The 16,485-nt window shown below is 44.6% G+C and overlaps 1 protein-coding gene across 1 annotated transcript; it reads right to left on the reverse strand.

Annotated features, from left to right (window-relative positions):
• Window positions 1-1,313: 1,313 nt before the first annotated feature.
• On the reverse strand, window positions 1,314-2,357 carry LOC4335322 (ethylene-responsive transcription factor ERF098). Its single transcript, XM_015779886.3, has one exon. The coding sequence runs from the start codon at window positions 2,150-2,152 to the stop codon at window positions 1,766-1,768; it is 387 nt and encodes a 128-aa protein (XP_015635372.1). The 5' UTR covers window positions 2,153-2,357; the 3' UTR covers window positions 1,314-1,765.
• Window positions 2,358-16,485: the final 14,128 nt, after the last annotated feature.

The following is a 16,485-nucleotide window of genomic DNA, read 5'->3' on the forward strand; positions in this document are numbered from 1 at the left end:
CTCATATGGGGCACCATGGTGCCCGGGCACCATGGTATCTAATGCACAAAATTACTCAAATTTTTCAAAATTTTTAAATTGTGAGTATATACCTAGTTATAATAATTTGATTCATACCTATACTTATCAACAAAACAACTCAAATTTAACTTTATTTCACAATCCATGATTACATACCTAACTAATTATATGTATGGATGCTATATACCTATAATCAAAATCTAACAAAAACAAGTTCAAATTCAGTTCAAACTTGCTTTGAACTAGTTAGTAAAGTAGTTAATGTTAATACCTAAGTAATTGAAAAAGTTTCATACTCATTTGAATTGGGTATATACTCAATTTCAACAATGGTGCCCGGGCACCATGGAGCACCAAACAAATTTACTATATATATATATATATAGTAAATTTGTTTGGTGCTCCATGGTGCCCGGGCACCATTGTTGAAATTGAGTATATACCCAATTCAAATGAGTATGAAACTTTTTCAATTACTTAGGTATTAACATTAACTACTTTACTAACTAGTTCAAAGCAAGTTTGAACTGAATTTGAACTTGTTTTTGTTAGATTTTGATTCTAGGTATATAGCATCCATACATATAATTAGTTAGGTATGTAATCATGGATTGTGAAATAAAGTTAAATTTGAGTTGTTTTGTTGATAAGTATAGGTATGAATCGAATTATTATAACTAGGTATATACTCACAATTTGAAAATTTTGAAAAATTTGAGTGATTTTGTGCATTAGATACCATGGTGCCCGGGCACCATGGTGCCCCATATGAGTGCCCTATATATATATATATATATATATATATTTATATATATTTCATCATCAGGTACTTAGACACCCACTGCCGAAATGGACGAATTTAAGAAGTTTTGAACAAAATAGATATGTCCTCATTTCTTGTATGTCATCAAAATATTTATTAAAAAAAATTAAAACAAATCGACAAATTAGATTAGCATTAGACATATTACTCCACAAACGTACAAATCTAAAGTCAGCTTCTACAAGATGTAAAAAAGTAACAAATATAAATTTGAATTTACGTTAATTAGCTTCGGTTTAATTTATTCTTTTTGTTGCAACTTATAGAAATTGAATTTGACGTGTATGTTTGTGAAGTAATATATCTCATTAATTTATCTTATCAATTTTTTGAAAAGTTTTTAAGAGTTATTTGGATGGCACGTAAGAAAAGAGGGATGTCAGGGATGTTCCTCGAGGGACATCCCCCTCTACTTGTTACTAGTGAGCTGCGCTATATATCGAAGTACTTTCAACTCGAAAGGGGGAAATTCACTATATTTTACATGTTAATTTTGGTACATCCATTAACGAATAATTAACAAGATTTCACTCTATTTTGAAACAAAGATATCGAAGGAGGGTTTGGCTCATGCCGGCCCATGCATGACTGATAAATACACTAGCTGCTAAGCAGATGATGGGTGATGCATGAGACTGATGAACCAGGTGTTTTTCTCTGCTTCGTGGACTGCATGCTCTTGACAACCACGTCGTACGTGCAACTTGCAAGCGTGGTTTAGTAGTCTGCACACAGCACACACCCGTCAATTCACAGTAGCATGTGTCATGCATGCCCATATATGCTTGTGCCAACAGAAGAAGCTATATATAGGAGACGGTTTTCTTCTGCTTGCTTATTGATAGCAATCCGGGTCTCGTTTCAGCGAGCGTACCGACGACCGGCCCCATGTCGATCCGTCTCAGTTCATCGACGGCCGGATCAGTAGTTGTTGTTGTTGCGGTAGCTGTAGTCCTCCGCAAGGAGCTCGTCGAGCACCTTGTCGTCAAGGTACACAAGCTCCACCTTCTCCGTCGTGTCGGCGCAGTGGCGGCTCGTCGTCACCGGAGCTGGCGGCGTGGATGACGATGACGACGAAGAGCCGGTGCTGCTCGTCCTGCCTGGGAAGTTGAGCACGGCCATAGCGCCCTTCATGGCGAATGCGGCGCGGTCGTACGCTCGCGCGGCCTCCTCGGCGGTGTCGAACGTGCCAAGCCAGACGCGTGAGCCGCCGCGCTCCGGGTCGCGGATCTCCGCCGCGAATTTGCCCCACGGCCGCCTCCGTACGCCGCGGTACTTGCTCGCCGCCTCCTTCTTGTCGTCCTCCATGCTCACTACTACTTGTATATATATACTGCAGGCGCTGCAGGTCACTAATGATAGTTTCAGACGTCCTGCATGTAGCAGTTGGCATATGCAACATAAAGGCAAGCTAGCTAGCTATTTATAGCGTGGGCGACACGATGATCTTGGGTCTCCTGGCGCGAAATGATGCCCGGATCGCGGCAATTCGGCATCCATGAATGATCGATGCATGTGTGATCTTGACAGTAAAGATGAGGCAAATATATATATGTATGCGTGGACGGACGTTCTCCTGTGACGACGTAGTCCTGTAGCGACGGCGAGCGATAGATCGAGTAGCTAGCTAGTAGGTTGCAAGTCGCTGGGAAAGCGGAATCTTGGTCACGTGGGGGGCGTGACCGGCCGGCGGACTAAGGCAAGAAAGTGGCCGGAATATTCACAGGGAGATGATGCGTGTGCCGGCCGGAGCGACGCCACGGAGGTGTTTGGTGCTTTATGCCACACGCACAATTGCGATGGATGGATGGATGGATCGACCGGGCGATGTGTGCGTATGTCTATCGATCAATCGATGAATGGGTGGGTGGATGGATGGGAGCGGGCACACGCGTGTGCTGACCGCTGACCGCAACGGACGACGGTGCTCTCTCTCGCTCGCCGAACCAACTTGCACCGTCCCGGGCGCCTGCGGTCTATGTATGGGTCTTCCCGCACTGCGCTAGTTGCGCGGCCCCTCATCCGCGCGGCGCGGTCACGTAGCATGTGCGGAGAGGGGGTGGCGGGAGAGAGGGCAAGTGACGGTTTTTCTCCCAATTTTTTTTCTCTTTTCTAATATGCACGTGTACAAACTTTGCATACATATACATAAAAAATATATAGATATTAAAAATTATATATATTGTATATATACGTATAAACTTCGTATACATACAAAGTTTATACGTATGTATAAAAGTAGATACATACGCATAGAGAGGAACGAAAGAGCAGACCGGGGGGGGGGGGGGGTGATCGCGCACCACATCAGCCATCCCCCACCGCGTGTGCCAAGCCTTGCGCCCTATAAGATAGTGCAAGTTTTGTACACCGTTATTTGCATGTGTAAATGGTTATAGAATTTTTTAAAAAAGTTAGTAATGTCAGTAGGATTGATATAGGAGAATCACCGATAGCATCTCCAAATTCTATGCCAAAATTTTGGTTATGGGAATCCTAAATTTTGGGATGAGATGTTAAGTATTGGTTCTCGTACTTGGTGGGACAGATGGTACGATATATATACCATCCTTCGTATCAGGATGAGACGTGCCCGTTTTTGTTTGGTAGTAGAAGGGATAAGGGAGGGATGGGATGAACGTCGTTTGCGGCTACTGTTAGCCCATGTCCGATCTCCGTGACATGCTTGAGCTCGATGGCAACCGGCCGGTGAGTAAACGGGGGTGCCAGCAAGTGGCGCGGCCAGCAAGTGGGCGGAAGGAGGAGTGACACACCCGGTAAGCGAGTGGGCAGAAGGAGGAACGGTTGGGTGAGCCAGTAGGCGGGTGTGGCAAGCCAGTGAGGAGCGTCGAGGGAAGTGAGCAGGTGCAGATGTCGGTGACGGCAGGCCAGCAAGCCGACGTGCGAGCGAGCAAGTGGGAGCACGCGAGAGCACCCAAGTGGGTCAAGCTCATCCGCTCATTTTTACCAGATGGGTTAAATCTAGATGTGAGAGGAATATTCCTCTAAGGGAATCAATCCATTCCACCTATCTTCAAACCTAACACCTCGAAAAATGGGTTCGACCCAACCATGCATCCAACCAAACACATGCAAAAAAATATTTCCCGCCAATGGATTGGCTAAATTTCCTTCCTAAAAACTAAAAGGTGGCCCCAGAAATGAAACTTCCAATAGGATATATTTCCGCCCCTCCCTCCCACAAGATCATGGTTATTGTTGGCAGCTGTTAAGTGTAAACTTTAACCGTCAACTCTTGCATAAAAGGATACAAAATATAATAGCAAACTTAGTTTTAGGGGTTTATTACTAACGATTTCCACTAGTGTTGGTGAATATGAGTATGTAGGTGATTTTTGAGAGAAAACACACCCATCATGCGACGGAATGCACCTCTCACCGATCATTCGCGAGTACAAAGAGTGGAGGGCCGACTTAACTATCAAAACCAACTTAAGGTGGGACCAAACCTTTCTTAACCGTCATCCTGTCATACACTGGAGAAAGGTCGGTGAGAATGGCGGTTGGCCTCCCCCATCTACTTTCACATGGCAGCTCCCGATTGGATGCTAATGGCGGTTATGGGTGCACCGACCTCCCTAACTGCCATTACAAAAGTCATTTCGTACTATAAAAGGAGGAGCTCATTCACTTGGAAAATACACAGCACAACAAAATAGAGTACAACTCAGTTTCATATTTTAGGCTTTACTTTAGTATGTTGGATTTGTAAGAGAGTGAGGAGAAGCTCCGGAATGAGTGCACCGAATTTCCGGAGGAGTGTAGGGTTTGTCAGCATTCTTCCATCGGAGTTCCGGAGAAGCGCCGCAGTTTTTATTTAATTAGTTTACTTAAGTGAGATATATCCTAAATGGTGCGGTTCATCGCTTAGTTTATAATTAAGTGCTCTAGTACTAGGACTCTACATAAAGAAGGAAGTTCGGGCATGGGGCTAGAGTAGTAATCAATAACTTAGGCGTGGTGTCTAGGTTAGCGTTTACTTTTGTTTGTTGTGTGCTGAGAAAGTAAGGTAGGTGGCAGGTGGTGGTAGTCCTATCCATCCTTTGCATCCCTCCACGTCTGAGTACATCATAGAGCTCAAGGCTGGACATGGACTCACCCTGACAGACCAAGAGAGGGACGGTGCCTGAAGCATTCGATAGAGTTTTACCTTTAATTTAAGTTATCCAGTTAAATCCATAGGAGTCTTCTCTAGCATATCCAATCATCAATTTTTGTCCTTGGATAGAATCCCGTTCTTAGATATACACACACGTTCCTTATTATTTGATACACTTGGAATACTCTGAAGTGGAGTACTACAGTGGTATCCGTGTGCTTGTGGATTTATTTGTGTGCGTAACAAAAACCAATAGTCATGTGCATGACCCTGATCACCCTCATCACTCGGCCAAGTGCGCGAGAGAGTGGCGAGCGATGCATGGGGATCGAAATCGGTTCCAATAATAGAAGTGGAGAATGAAAAATCAGCACTTAGGAACTCAATCTATTGGTAGAGCCAGTAGAAATCTATTGGAACCGATTTTTGAAAAGTAAAATAAAATTACTCGACAGGGAATGATATTGACATGTTATTGGGGATGCTCTAAGGCTATAGCAAGCATGCAAGGCTAAATTCAATTTACAATTAGAGAAAAAAATGAAAGTAGTACCTTTACAGTGGAAATAATTTTTCTTATTTATGTTTCTTTATGTGTAGATTGAATTTAGACTTACATGCATGTGTGGCGTCTTATATCATCATAATTTATCTTTTCAAATTGTATAAAATTCTTATAACTATTTAAGCCACCACATGTATATACCTAGGTGCTATGTGTTGAAAATATTTTCCGATGAGCTAGCAGTGGTAGCGCCTCTATCTGCGCTGGCTTGTGCCACCTAGGAGCTTGCATGGTAGTGCCTCGGCGTCAGTTGAGGCGGCTGGCCGCCGCACTCGAGTGATTTGGCTATTCCAATGCGAAATCACTAATAAGCAGCCGTTCGTCCCACGTGATCGTTTCTTTAACCGTTTTCCGTAGTTTTTCTTTTTAGGTAAGTTTATATAGCTAAAGTATATAAATTTAAAGTTTACGAAAAAAAAGTTTATGCACCTAAAATTAATATGTTGAAAGTTTATATACCTGATTCAAAGTCAAATTTGGATTCAAATAATTTTATGTAGAATATTATATACATAATGCATAAAGTTTATAATAGTTTATAATGTACATATTTATAGGTATAAAGTCTACACACAAGAATATACATTAGATTTTTTTTCTAGTTTCTTTCACTTTTTAGCTCATTTTTTAGTTGGTTTGAAATTTATCAAGGCGCAGTAGTAAGAGGAGCCAGAGAGAGCCGTGTGCACATAGGGGGCACACCTTATCACGCACCGCGACGACCTAGCCACTGGGTGTCCCATTTCGATATATCCTATACTGTACGTGTTCACAGGGTATTATTGGGTAAATTACAGTAGGTCAAATCAAGGACTTGTATTTGGATGAAAAAATTCGGGGTGAACGTTAGACAAATTTTGGAATTTTCATATATTTTTGCTGGATTCAGATAATTTTAATAAATTCATATAAATTCGTAACCTTTTTACGGGGGGCACTTCCTATACGACATTTCAGAAATTTCGAACTGGAAATGGAAAACCTGAACCAAACATATCAAATAATGTTGGCCTGCCAGTCTATGGAGCCGCCCTAATTGAACCTTCGGAAGAACTGTTTAAACTCTACGGACGCACCCTAATTGATGGCTGATGTGAGTGCCTCAATATTGTTTTTTGGGCCCAAAAGATCCAGTAGTTTCATGGTTTTTAAGTAGAGACTGTTGTCTTGTAACCAATGTATTAATGGTTTTAAGTAAAAAAATAGAGCATTGTATTAATGGTGGGTTGTAAGATAAGCACAGAGAATAACCTAAAAAGGAAAACAGGATTACAGAGGAAAAATGAGAAGAAGGAAAAAAAAAAGGAAAAAAAGCTGAAGAAGAAGGGAAGGGAAAGCTGAAGAACATTTTAGTATGTATGGATCGGTGATGATCCTAGATCAACTAGAAATTACAAGACAACAGCCATCCGGTGCTTATGTTATGAAGGCTCTGTTTTTCGGACTCTGTTTTATCGTTATCGAGAACACAGTACTTACATATGGTAAGCCCGAATTATTGATTACATGTGAAAATCCAATTTGCTAGCTAGCGCTTCAATATACTAATGAACAGTATTATAACACCGAAATTCGTTCCGTTTCATTATATGACAAATTCTCATTTTGCGCAAATCCTATTATAAAAAATCTGCATTAATGTTAAGTTCATGTCAAGGGCAGACTTAACATGATAGATAGGTCGATCGGCCCACACTCTCTCCTGTATTGAGCCACTCACACTAGTCATCACCCATCAGATAAGAGGACTATCAATGATGATGTATTCAAAGGCAGATATAAGAAAACCAATCATTGTTTCATTTCTAATTTCGTGGTTCTGCGTCCCTTCTCTTTGAGCCTCCCGACTGTTCGTCTTAATTGTCTCCTTTATCACGCCAGTGACTATGCAAGCCGCAAGCGTAAGTCCCGCATGTGCCAACACAGTACACGCTGTTGCGCAGGCCCGTGGTCTGCCCTGTGAACTGCGATGTGGTGCCCGCTTGCCTAGTGCCATAGTCAACTTCCGGGTAGAGTAGGTGACTTCAAAATTGTACTCTTGTTTTGTTTATTGGATGTTCTTTTGTGTCTCGATTTATTATTGATGGTACTTTATATTTTAGTAATTGCTCTTGAAAATATAGTAAGTGTGTTGCGTTTGGTTATCTTCATCGAGCATATCAGTAATATCTTTATTTAGAGGTTCATCCGCTACTAACTCATGTGGTGCAAATATTTTCACGATAACCTAATCAGAGCATTAGGCATGCCATGAGCAAACCGTGCTACACATTGCCTCCGTTGGTACATTAATTTCACGCGGATGTACACGTGAACTAAGAGCCTGAAAGGCACAACTGAGCTTGGAAGCTGTCGGCATGCTGTCTTTGCTGCTGGCAAATTCCTTTCCTGTTTCAACCCTGCAATTTCGCTTTCGAAATTCAATTATTGGAGGTGTTCACGTGTACATGCAGATAAAGCAGGATGTAACTTGCTAATCACATTATCCACCACACCCTTCATGCATTCTGCTGGAAATATCGCAGCAAGATTAACTGGACAGCAATGGCAATACGTCTCGTACGTTGATGTATGGCTGCTAGAGATACACCTTGGGAGATTCCCAAACCTTTTTCTTTCTTGCCCAGATATATACAGCAAACGAAAGGAACAACAAAAAAGACAAAGGTTTGAAGAACATAACGCGTATTGCCAACTTGCAACTGCAAATGTGGTTACTGAAGTTTCCATTTATATACAGTTTTAGATTGAGATAATGGAGATTTTGTTGAGCAAACGAAAATATTCGACTTATATACTGAAGTGCACTCATAAAGATGTCACGCATATATGCAAACCTTCGGAGATAATAGAAGTTTTTTATGAATTCATAAAAAGAAACTTTTCAAAGCCTCTTTTAAATGGAGAAAAAAGAACACCAACAGTACTATAACTTTAGGACTCGAACATGGCTTTGACACTGTAAAAACGTGATATCTTGCTGAAGAACAGTGCAAAAATTATTTCTATCTGTTTTGGAGAGGGTTTTTTTATCATTCATTTTGTTTTGGAGGTGCAAATCACATAAAATTAGCAATTCAACATTCATCTTGTAAATTGATCAAATAGGTCATTCATTCTGTTTCGAGCGTGCAAATCATATAAATTATTCACTATTAAGTTGGATACCCTGTTGAGTTCTTTTGAGCACAGTGTTGACCATGCAAGCAAAGGCAGATGTAAAATAATATGGAGCCTAATCTGCATTAGTACTTTTGACCTTAAAGACGTAAGGTTGGCTTACCCATATGGTTCACATGCGCATCATGTTATGCACACCTTAAGATGAGTTATTGTTTGAGTATTTGTGAGATGAGTATTTACAATCAAATTTGGCACATAGAGTCGCAATTGGAAAATATTATCGAAATTCAGAAGGCGCCATGTTTCCGTCATGGGGCTGGTCTGACCGTCACCTATGGGCTAGTCTGACCGGTATGGGCTAGTCTGACCGGCGTGTGGGGCCGGTCTGATCGGTGGTATGTGACTGATTAGAGCAGCAGAGTCCGAGTCTGGGTCGAATTTTGTGGGGTCTCCGATTTCCTTGAATGGGAAGGTGTTTTTCGAGTTCTAGTTGATATCTACCCTGAATTTGATGTAGAGGAGGACTTGTAGGAGGTAAGACTAACACCAATATAAGAGCCAAGACCGGTTCAATTGAAAGAAAAAATCTACCTTTCAACAAAATTAGCCAATTGAATCATTTTATCAATATTCATCTACTTTTTCATCTAGTTCTAGCCTAGGTTTGTCCATCTTTGTTGATTTGTGCTGTAAATCATCCACCTTCGCTACGAGAGTGTGATTATCCCTTTGTAAACTCACCTCCCGCACACGCAAAATAGAGCGACACATTTTCATATGATCAATTAAGTATTTATTATACATTTTTGAAAAATAGATTAATATGATTTTTTAAAGCAACGTTTGTATAGATTTTTTTTTTTTGCAAAAAACACGCCGTTTAGCAATTTGAAAAGCGTGTGCGTGGAAATCGAGGGATATGAGTTCGGAAAGTTGGGGAAAGAACTCAACTGTAGGTGTGTCCCGTAAATCTCCCGTTCGTCCACGAGAGAGGTAGTTATCTTCTAATGGATCTAAATCGGCCTTGAGGCCGATTTGATCTCTCAATCAGCTCTGCTAGCCAGTTTTATCCTACAAAACCCATCTTGATATATTTTTTGCTAGATCGAGGTGGTTGGTGTCGACGTTTGATATCGTGATTCCGATATTTGCATAGTATGGAGATCGTTGGTACTAGGATATATGCGAGATTGTAGTAAAAGAGATGGGGACGAGGATTTTTATACAGGTTCGGGCCCCTGAATTGTCAGATAATAACCCTACTCCTGTTGGCCGAAGCCGGTCATTGCTCTTATTCACCATAATCACACCAGTATAATATTTGGGGTAGTCTATCTATCTGTTGTCGACTTGGCGGCCATAAAACCATCCTGTCGTTGACAACAGAGTAGTCTTCCTCCTCGAATCCATGTCCAGCGAGATCAGAGACAGCGTTAGATCCCTTCTGACGGTAGTCGTAGGAACCGTATGGGGACTAACTAGGCTTATCTCCGATGTCGATATCCGGCGTCTTGTGTTGGCGTATGTTGGCTTGTATGTTGATCTTGTGTCTTGATCTATTGTTCCGTCCCCCCTCTCCTCCTAGGGGGTCTTGTATTTATACCCATAGGTGTTCCCTTTTGATGAGGACATAACTAGCTCGGATATAACCATAACTACCTTATGTATTAATCAAATAAAGGTGCATATGTTCTACATTAGATTTACTTGTTATATATTTGAACAAACGTTGCTACACATTGAGTTTTGTGTGTTTTCGTTTGCAGAGGTACTTTCTTGGGCGAAGGAAAAGAGACCGAGCGTAACTAATGCATGGATGATTAAAAAAGTTGATTGGGGACCAAACCAAGACCTTCTCCAAGTTTACTTCTACCTCAGCATGTCACTTTTGGCCCATAGAAGACAAGAGATCAAGTTGTACACGTTTTGGATTCGGATTCGGGCCTCCTGACAGCATCAACTTCAATTGGACCTAGCCGCTGTTCTAGAAGGAATTTCGGGGCCCATGAGTACTTTTTGAAAAGCTTATGGAGTCTAATTTCAGATGGATTTGGTCCCACGTCAAAATTCCTACCGAGCTGCCAGGAAACTGCAAAACAAGCCACGTATCTCATCCAGTCCGAATCTGATTTGAGTTTTGGGTCGTGGGCTTAGCCCAATGGGGTGTGCGCCCTAGGGCAACCCTAGGATGTTCTTAATCATATTTATTCAGTAGCCATCATCGTTTAGAGTCGGGTTTTGCTTAGATTATTCTGTCAAGAACAGTTTCGCCGCTAGATCGGTTTGTGGAACCCCAAATTCGAGTGCTTAATCATTCATATGCAATTTGATTGCAATCTATCTTGTTCTTGCTTGTGTTCATCGATTCGCATGCAGGGATTAGCCTTCTCGGCAAGGTCAACCGGGTTTCGCCACGGTTGATAACCAGAGGAGACTTGGTGCTGCGATTGTGGGGCTCAGTAGCGTGTTCTTTCAGAAGCCGGATCGAGTTGTATCGCGACTCCGCCCAAATCGACTGTTTATCAATACCTATCGGAAGATCGGGACCTAACTCCCTCATCAGTTGGTATCAGAGCACGGTTGCCCATTAGATAATTTATCTTCCCATAACCAGAAAATTGCCACACAAAAATATTTATTCTTTACCTAGACAATTTAAGCCGTTGCATTGCTCTATTAGATTTTGCGTTGTTGAATTCTAGGTTGCATCGTCGTGTCGAGTGCTGGTTTAGTTTTAGATTTAATTTTTAGTTTTGAGTATTGCGTCTGTTCATCACTTAGGTTTAGGGTTCATCACTCAAGTCTGTGAGTTGTACGTCAGTTTTGGGTCCAGTTTTTCATCTGTCGGTTGTCGTCGGGACCTTGAAAAATCGGATCTACTCATCGTCGGGTTTTCTTTTTGTGGTTTGGAGAAGTTTTCATCGAGTGGTTTAGAAGTTGCTCGGTTGTTAGGGTTTCCTGTGTCACATATGTGCGTCTCTCTCCCCACCTGACCGAGCTGACTCCCACCCTCCATGTCCGAACCTCCAAGTACGGAGCTTCTCCACCTCCAGGTCTCTGGGTATGAGTCCGTAGTTGTCGGAGAATGAACTACTCCACCAGGGAACTGTGAGGCCCCCCTTTGTGAGTTCAGCGGGGGGCAGCGGGTGAGATTCGAGGGCTTGGTGAGCGAAGCTGTGTGATCTTGAGGGGGTTCAATCCCCCAAAGACAATGAGACAAAAGGGGTTTATACAGGTTTAGGCCACTAAGAAGCGTAATACCCTACTCCTGTGCTTGATTGATTGAGTGTAGAACACAAGTGCTCGGGGTTGCGAGACCCAAGCACCAGTTCGCTCGGAAGTCCCCCCTCTCTCACTGGGCCTGGACCTCCTTTTATACCTCAAGGGGTTACCACATAGGCCCAACAACCTAACTTCGTCGAGAAGTATTACAATCTTTGCATTAAATGCATGTCTTGTTCCTTAACTTGGAAGCCGCATACACGTTGCCTCAGTCGTGGGGCCTACCAAACCATGCCGCCTGACACAGGGGGCGCCCATGTCATTCACCATTTAATGGGTGAAGACTTCCAAGCATCCTCTAAGCTGAAATTCCCCTTCTTCCCTCTTTAAAATTTGGGTTAAATAAATTTTATTCGGGAATTTATTCAGGAATTTCTATTCGGGAATGTCACGCCTTGAAGTTTCCCCCTTCTTCTCTCTTTAAAATTTGGGTTAAATAAATCGTCCGGAGAAATTATTCTAATTAATCTAGATCTAATTACCTAATAAATAAATGCAATTAATAACTAGAAATGGCACTGTGGAATTTTTCTTGGGTTGCACATGTCACAATACATTAACAGGATTTTTAGTGGAATTTTCAGAGCCCTATAAGTAATTTTAACCAATTAAAAATGAGCTAGTGCAATATATTTAATCCTAGGAAAATCCTTTTCCTTTTTCTCTTTTCTTTTCCTTCCTTTTTTCTCTTGGTTTCCTCCTCCCACGCGCCCTCCTTGCTGGGCCGGCCCCCTCCTTCCCTCCCTCTCTCTCTCTCTCGGGCGTCGACAGGTGGGCCCCACCTGTCGGTCATCCCTAACCTCCCGCCGCCCTCGCCCCAGCGGCAACCGCCACTGCCGCCGAAACCACCGCCGCCGCCGTTTCCCGCCCTTCTCCACGCCCCCTCTCCGCCCTCACCTCGCACCCACGTCGCCGCCCCTCCCCCGCATCTCCCGCGCGCGCGCGCCCACAAGTGGTGGGGGATTTGAAATCCCCCAACACCTCCTCTCCCAACGTCACCGGCCAAATAGGGGCCATCCCCGGCCGTTTCCGCCCCTCAAGCGCCCATAAAAATCCTCCCCCGAGCTCTCTCTCTTGTTTGCCCCATTCACCGTCCTCTCCCACACCCCCTACCGTCGTCGCGCTGCGCTCGCCGAGCTCATCTTCGGCCGCCGCCACGCCAAGCCACCGCCGCCGCTAGCTCCGCCGCCGCAAGAGCTACATCAGCCACCGCTCGCTTGCCATGGGCCATCGCCGTACCGCTCCCCCCACGCGTCGCCTCCTACCGCCGCCTCCGGCAGCCGCTAGCCGCCGCTAGGGCCGTCGTATAGCCTCGCCACCGCCGCCTTCGTGATCCCCAGTGCCGGCCGCTCCTCGTCTGCCGCTCAGTCGCCGCAAATCGCTGCCGGAGCCCCTTTTCCCTCGTGTTGCCGATGAGAATTCCCTCCCCTCCGACTCCGGCCGACATTGGCGATCGCCGTGGGCTTCCTCCCTCTATTCCTAACCCCTCTCTTTTTCTCCTAGGGTGTCGTCGCCGCTCGTCGAGCCGTCCGTTCGCCGACCATCGCCGCTGCTTCCATCCTCCGCTCTGGTCGCCGCGCCCCTCCGGTGAGGAGCCCCTCTCCTCCCTCCTTCCCTCTCTCCCACGCGCGCCGCCGCTCTCTGCGCGCTCGTCATCGCCTTCGGCCGCCGCCGCCGTCCTGTGCGCCATCCGCCGCCGCCTCCCGCGCCGCCGTCGCACCCTCATGGCCGGCCGGCGGGCTTTGTGCCGAGCCGAGCCATGCCAAGCCACCGCTCCCGTGGACCGGTTGTGGACCACCCGCGTGGTCCCGGTCCACGATGGACCAGCCGCCTTGTGCCATTGACATGCAGGGCCCGCCTGTCGGCGCTTCTCCCCCCCTTGCTGACGTCAGCCTAGGATTTATTGCGCAATAATTAATTAAAGCCTTTTCTTTATTAGTAAAAACATAATTTATCTTCTAAAATTCATAAGTAATTCATCCGAGCTCCGTTTAAGTCCATTCAAGTCTCAGTAAATTCATAAAAATGCAAAGAATAAATTAAAAATGGTTTTGTTACCTGTTTCAGTAGTCTTATAGCATGTTTTGCTTGTGTGCTTTGTTTGTCGCCTAGTTTTTGGCCGTTTCGTCGATCCGCGGTTTCTCGAAGACGTTGCTGTGGTTTCATCAGTGCGAGAGCAAGGCAAGTCATGCATTACAATTGACCATATTGTACCCAATTTACAAATATCCCGCATTTCTATTAAATGTTGCATTCTTTTACAATGTCATGTGGGATGGGTCCCCTTACTCAGCCATATATTGTTTACCTTATGCCATTGATAACTTGGGTATCAAAATGATTAGATGTTGGTTTAGGAAATGCTTAGCCATGCCTAGTTCAACTAGTACACAAATGGGGATCACATTATTACATAGACTTTGACTATTAGCATAGTTTTGGATTGGTGCCACCGCAATGGTGTTAGTTAATTAAAATACACTGAATGGTGGGCTGTGGGTGCATGGTTTTGCTGGTCGCACACATGGCAATTAAGGAGCGGTTCACGGGAAACCCTGGGAGACTTACCGTGCTTACCACAAGCGGGAGTGGGTAACTGCTTGATCTGAAGTATAGCTCGACCCTTTCCTAGGCACCGGTAGCGAGGGTGGGCGTGATGGAGTTGGGTCGGCTGGGGTGTCCGGTTGTCCAGCTGCCGGATTCATCGCGGTGCAAGAGGATACCGCCCACTGCCCGTTGGGGGTGGGGGTGAAACCTTAGCGTGGTGTGGATGGTTAGGGGAGGGTTATGTGGAGGGTCTTGTCACGATTTTCCCCTTTGCAGTATCATGGTGATACTTCGGGGCATGGCGACATGTGTGGAATCATGTCTTGTGGGTACAGTTGTACACCTCTGGCTAGAGTAAAACTATTCGAATAGCCGTGCCTGCGGTTATGGGCGATCAACCAGATTCACCGTGATTAGTCTCACCCTAGTTTAGCTTAATGAACTGGTGTAGTTCTGGTGGTTGGTTGGGCCTGTTGCAACGTGGTGTAGCGTTGGACAATGATTGGTTAATATTGCTTAATCTACTACAATTGTTTTACTGCTTTCAACTTCTGTTTTTAAAAGCCTGCTTTATTGCAAAAGAACCCTTAGCCTCCTTTAGTTATATCCTGCATCATACCTCCTCGTCCGGTATGACTTGCTGAGTACAGTGGGTAGTACTCCTTCTTGCTCTCTTTTCCCCCACACCAGAGCTGAAAATCTTCCAAGTTGGAGTTGTCTTGTTAGGGTTGGTTTCGTCGTTGCCGTCAAGGGATGCCTGTGGAGTGGAGTCGCCCCGCTGCAGAAGTCAAGCGTCCAAGTTTAGTTCATTTTATCTCTTCCGCTGCATTTGTAATCTTTTCTATTTTTTTGTAAGACGTGGATCTGTATGCCAACAATTGTCGTTTGTGTACCCTGGCTGGTCCTGGACAGGGATTTATAGCACATTCAGCTTAGAAATTCTGGTTCGTGAATTTCTAGGCGAATAGAATTCCAAGCAGAATGTGCATTAAAACCCCCGTCCAGGACCGGCCGGGGTACACAAACGACAAAGTTGACATACAGATCCACGTCTTACAAACATTATAAAAGTCTTACATAAATGCAGCGGAAAATTAAAAGATAACTGGAGTTAAGACTTGACTTGGAACGCAGTGGGAACACCACTCCACAGGCATCCTCGACGGCACGGACGAAACCTACTCGGAGAAACCGCCATCTGACACGTACACAAACTCTGGGGTTTTGGGAAAATAGAGCAAGACTGAGTACAACCACCGTACTCAGCAAGTCATACCGGAATAGAGGGTATAATGCAGGATATAATCAAAGGATAGCTAGAGAGGTTCTTTTGCATAAAGCGAGCATTTATGAACAGTAGTTGAAAGCAGTAAAACAGTTGTATTAATTACCCAATATTATCCATCCACTGTCCAACGCTACACCACGTTGTAACAAGCCCAACCATCCACCTGAACTAATCAATTCCATTAGACTAGACTAGGGTGAGACTAACCACGGTCATGGCTATTCGAATAGTTTTACTCTGATCAGAGGTGTACAACTATACCCACAAGACACAGCCCCACGACACGTTCCTGTGGAACGACATGCCACCACGACATACCAGATAGAGGCTGTGACAGGACCCTTCGCATAACCCCCTCTAACCCAGCACACCACACCTCAGGTTTCACCCCCACTCCTCGCAAGGCAGCAGGCAGTACCCTCTCGTGCCTAGGTGAATCCGGAAGCTGCATAGGCCGTCGCAGGGCCCATCCAAACTCCATCACGCCCACCCTTGCCTAGATGCGTCAGCTAGAGGAAAGCTACACTACAAGCCCAGCCGTTGCCCACGCTGGCTTGTGCAAGTACGAGGAATTCTTCCAGGGTTTCCCGCAAACCGGTCCTTAAGTGCCATGGGTGCGACCATCAAAACCATGCACCCACAGCCCGCCATATGGTATATTTTAATTGACTAACACCAGGACGGTGGCTTTACTCCAACACCAACATTAGAACCTG

Source organism: Oryza sativa, chromosome 4 (genome assembly GCF_034140825.1).
Source record: "Oryza sativa Japonica Group chromosome 4, ASM3414082v1".
Lineage (NCBI taxonomy): Eukaryota > Viridiplantae > Streptophyta > Magnoliopsida > Poales > Poaceae > Oryza > Oryza sativa.

Bases quoted from the DNA above. Each gene is read 5' to 3' on its own strand.
- LOC4335322 (XM_015779886.3), bottom strand. From the start codon at position 2,152: ATGGAGGACGACAAGAAGGAGGCGGCGAGCAAGTACCGCGGCGTACGG.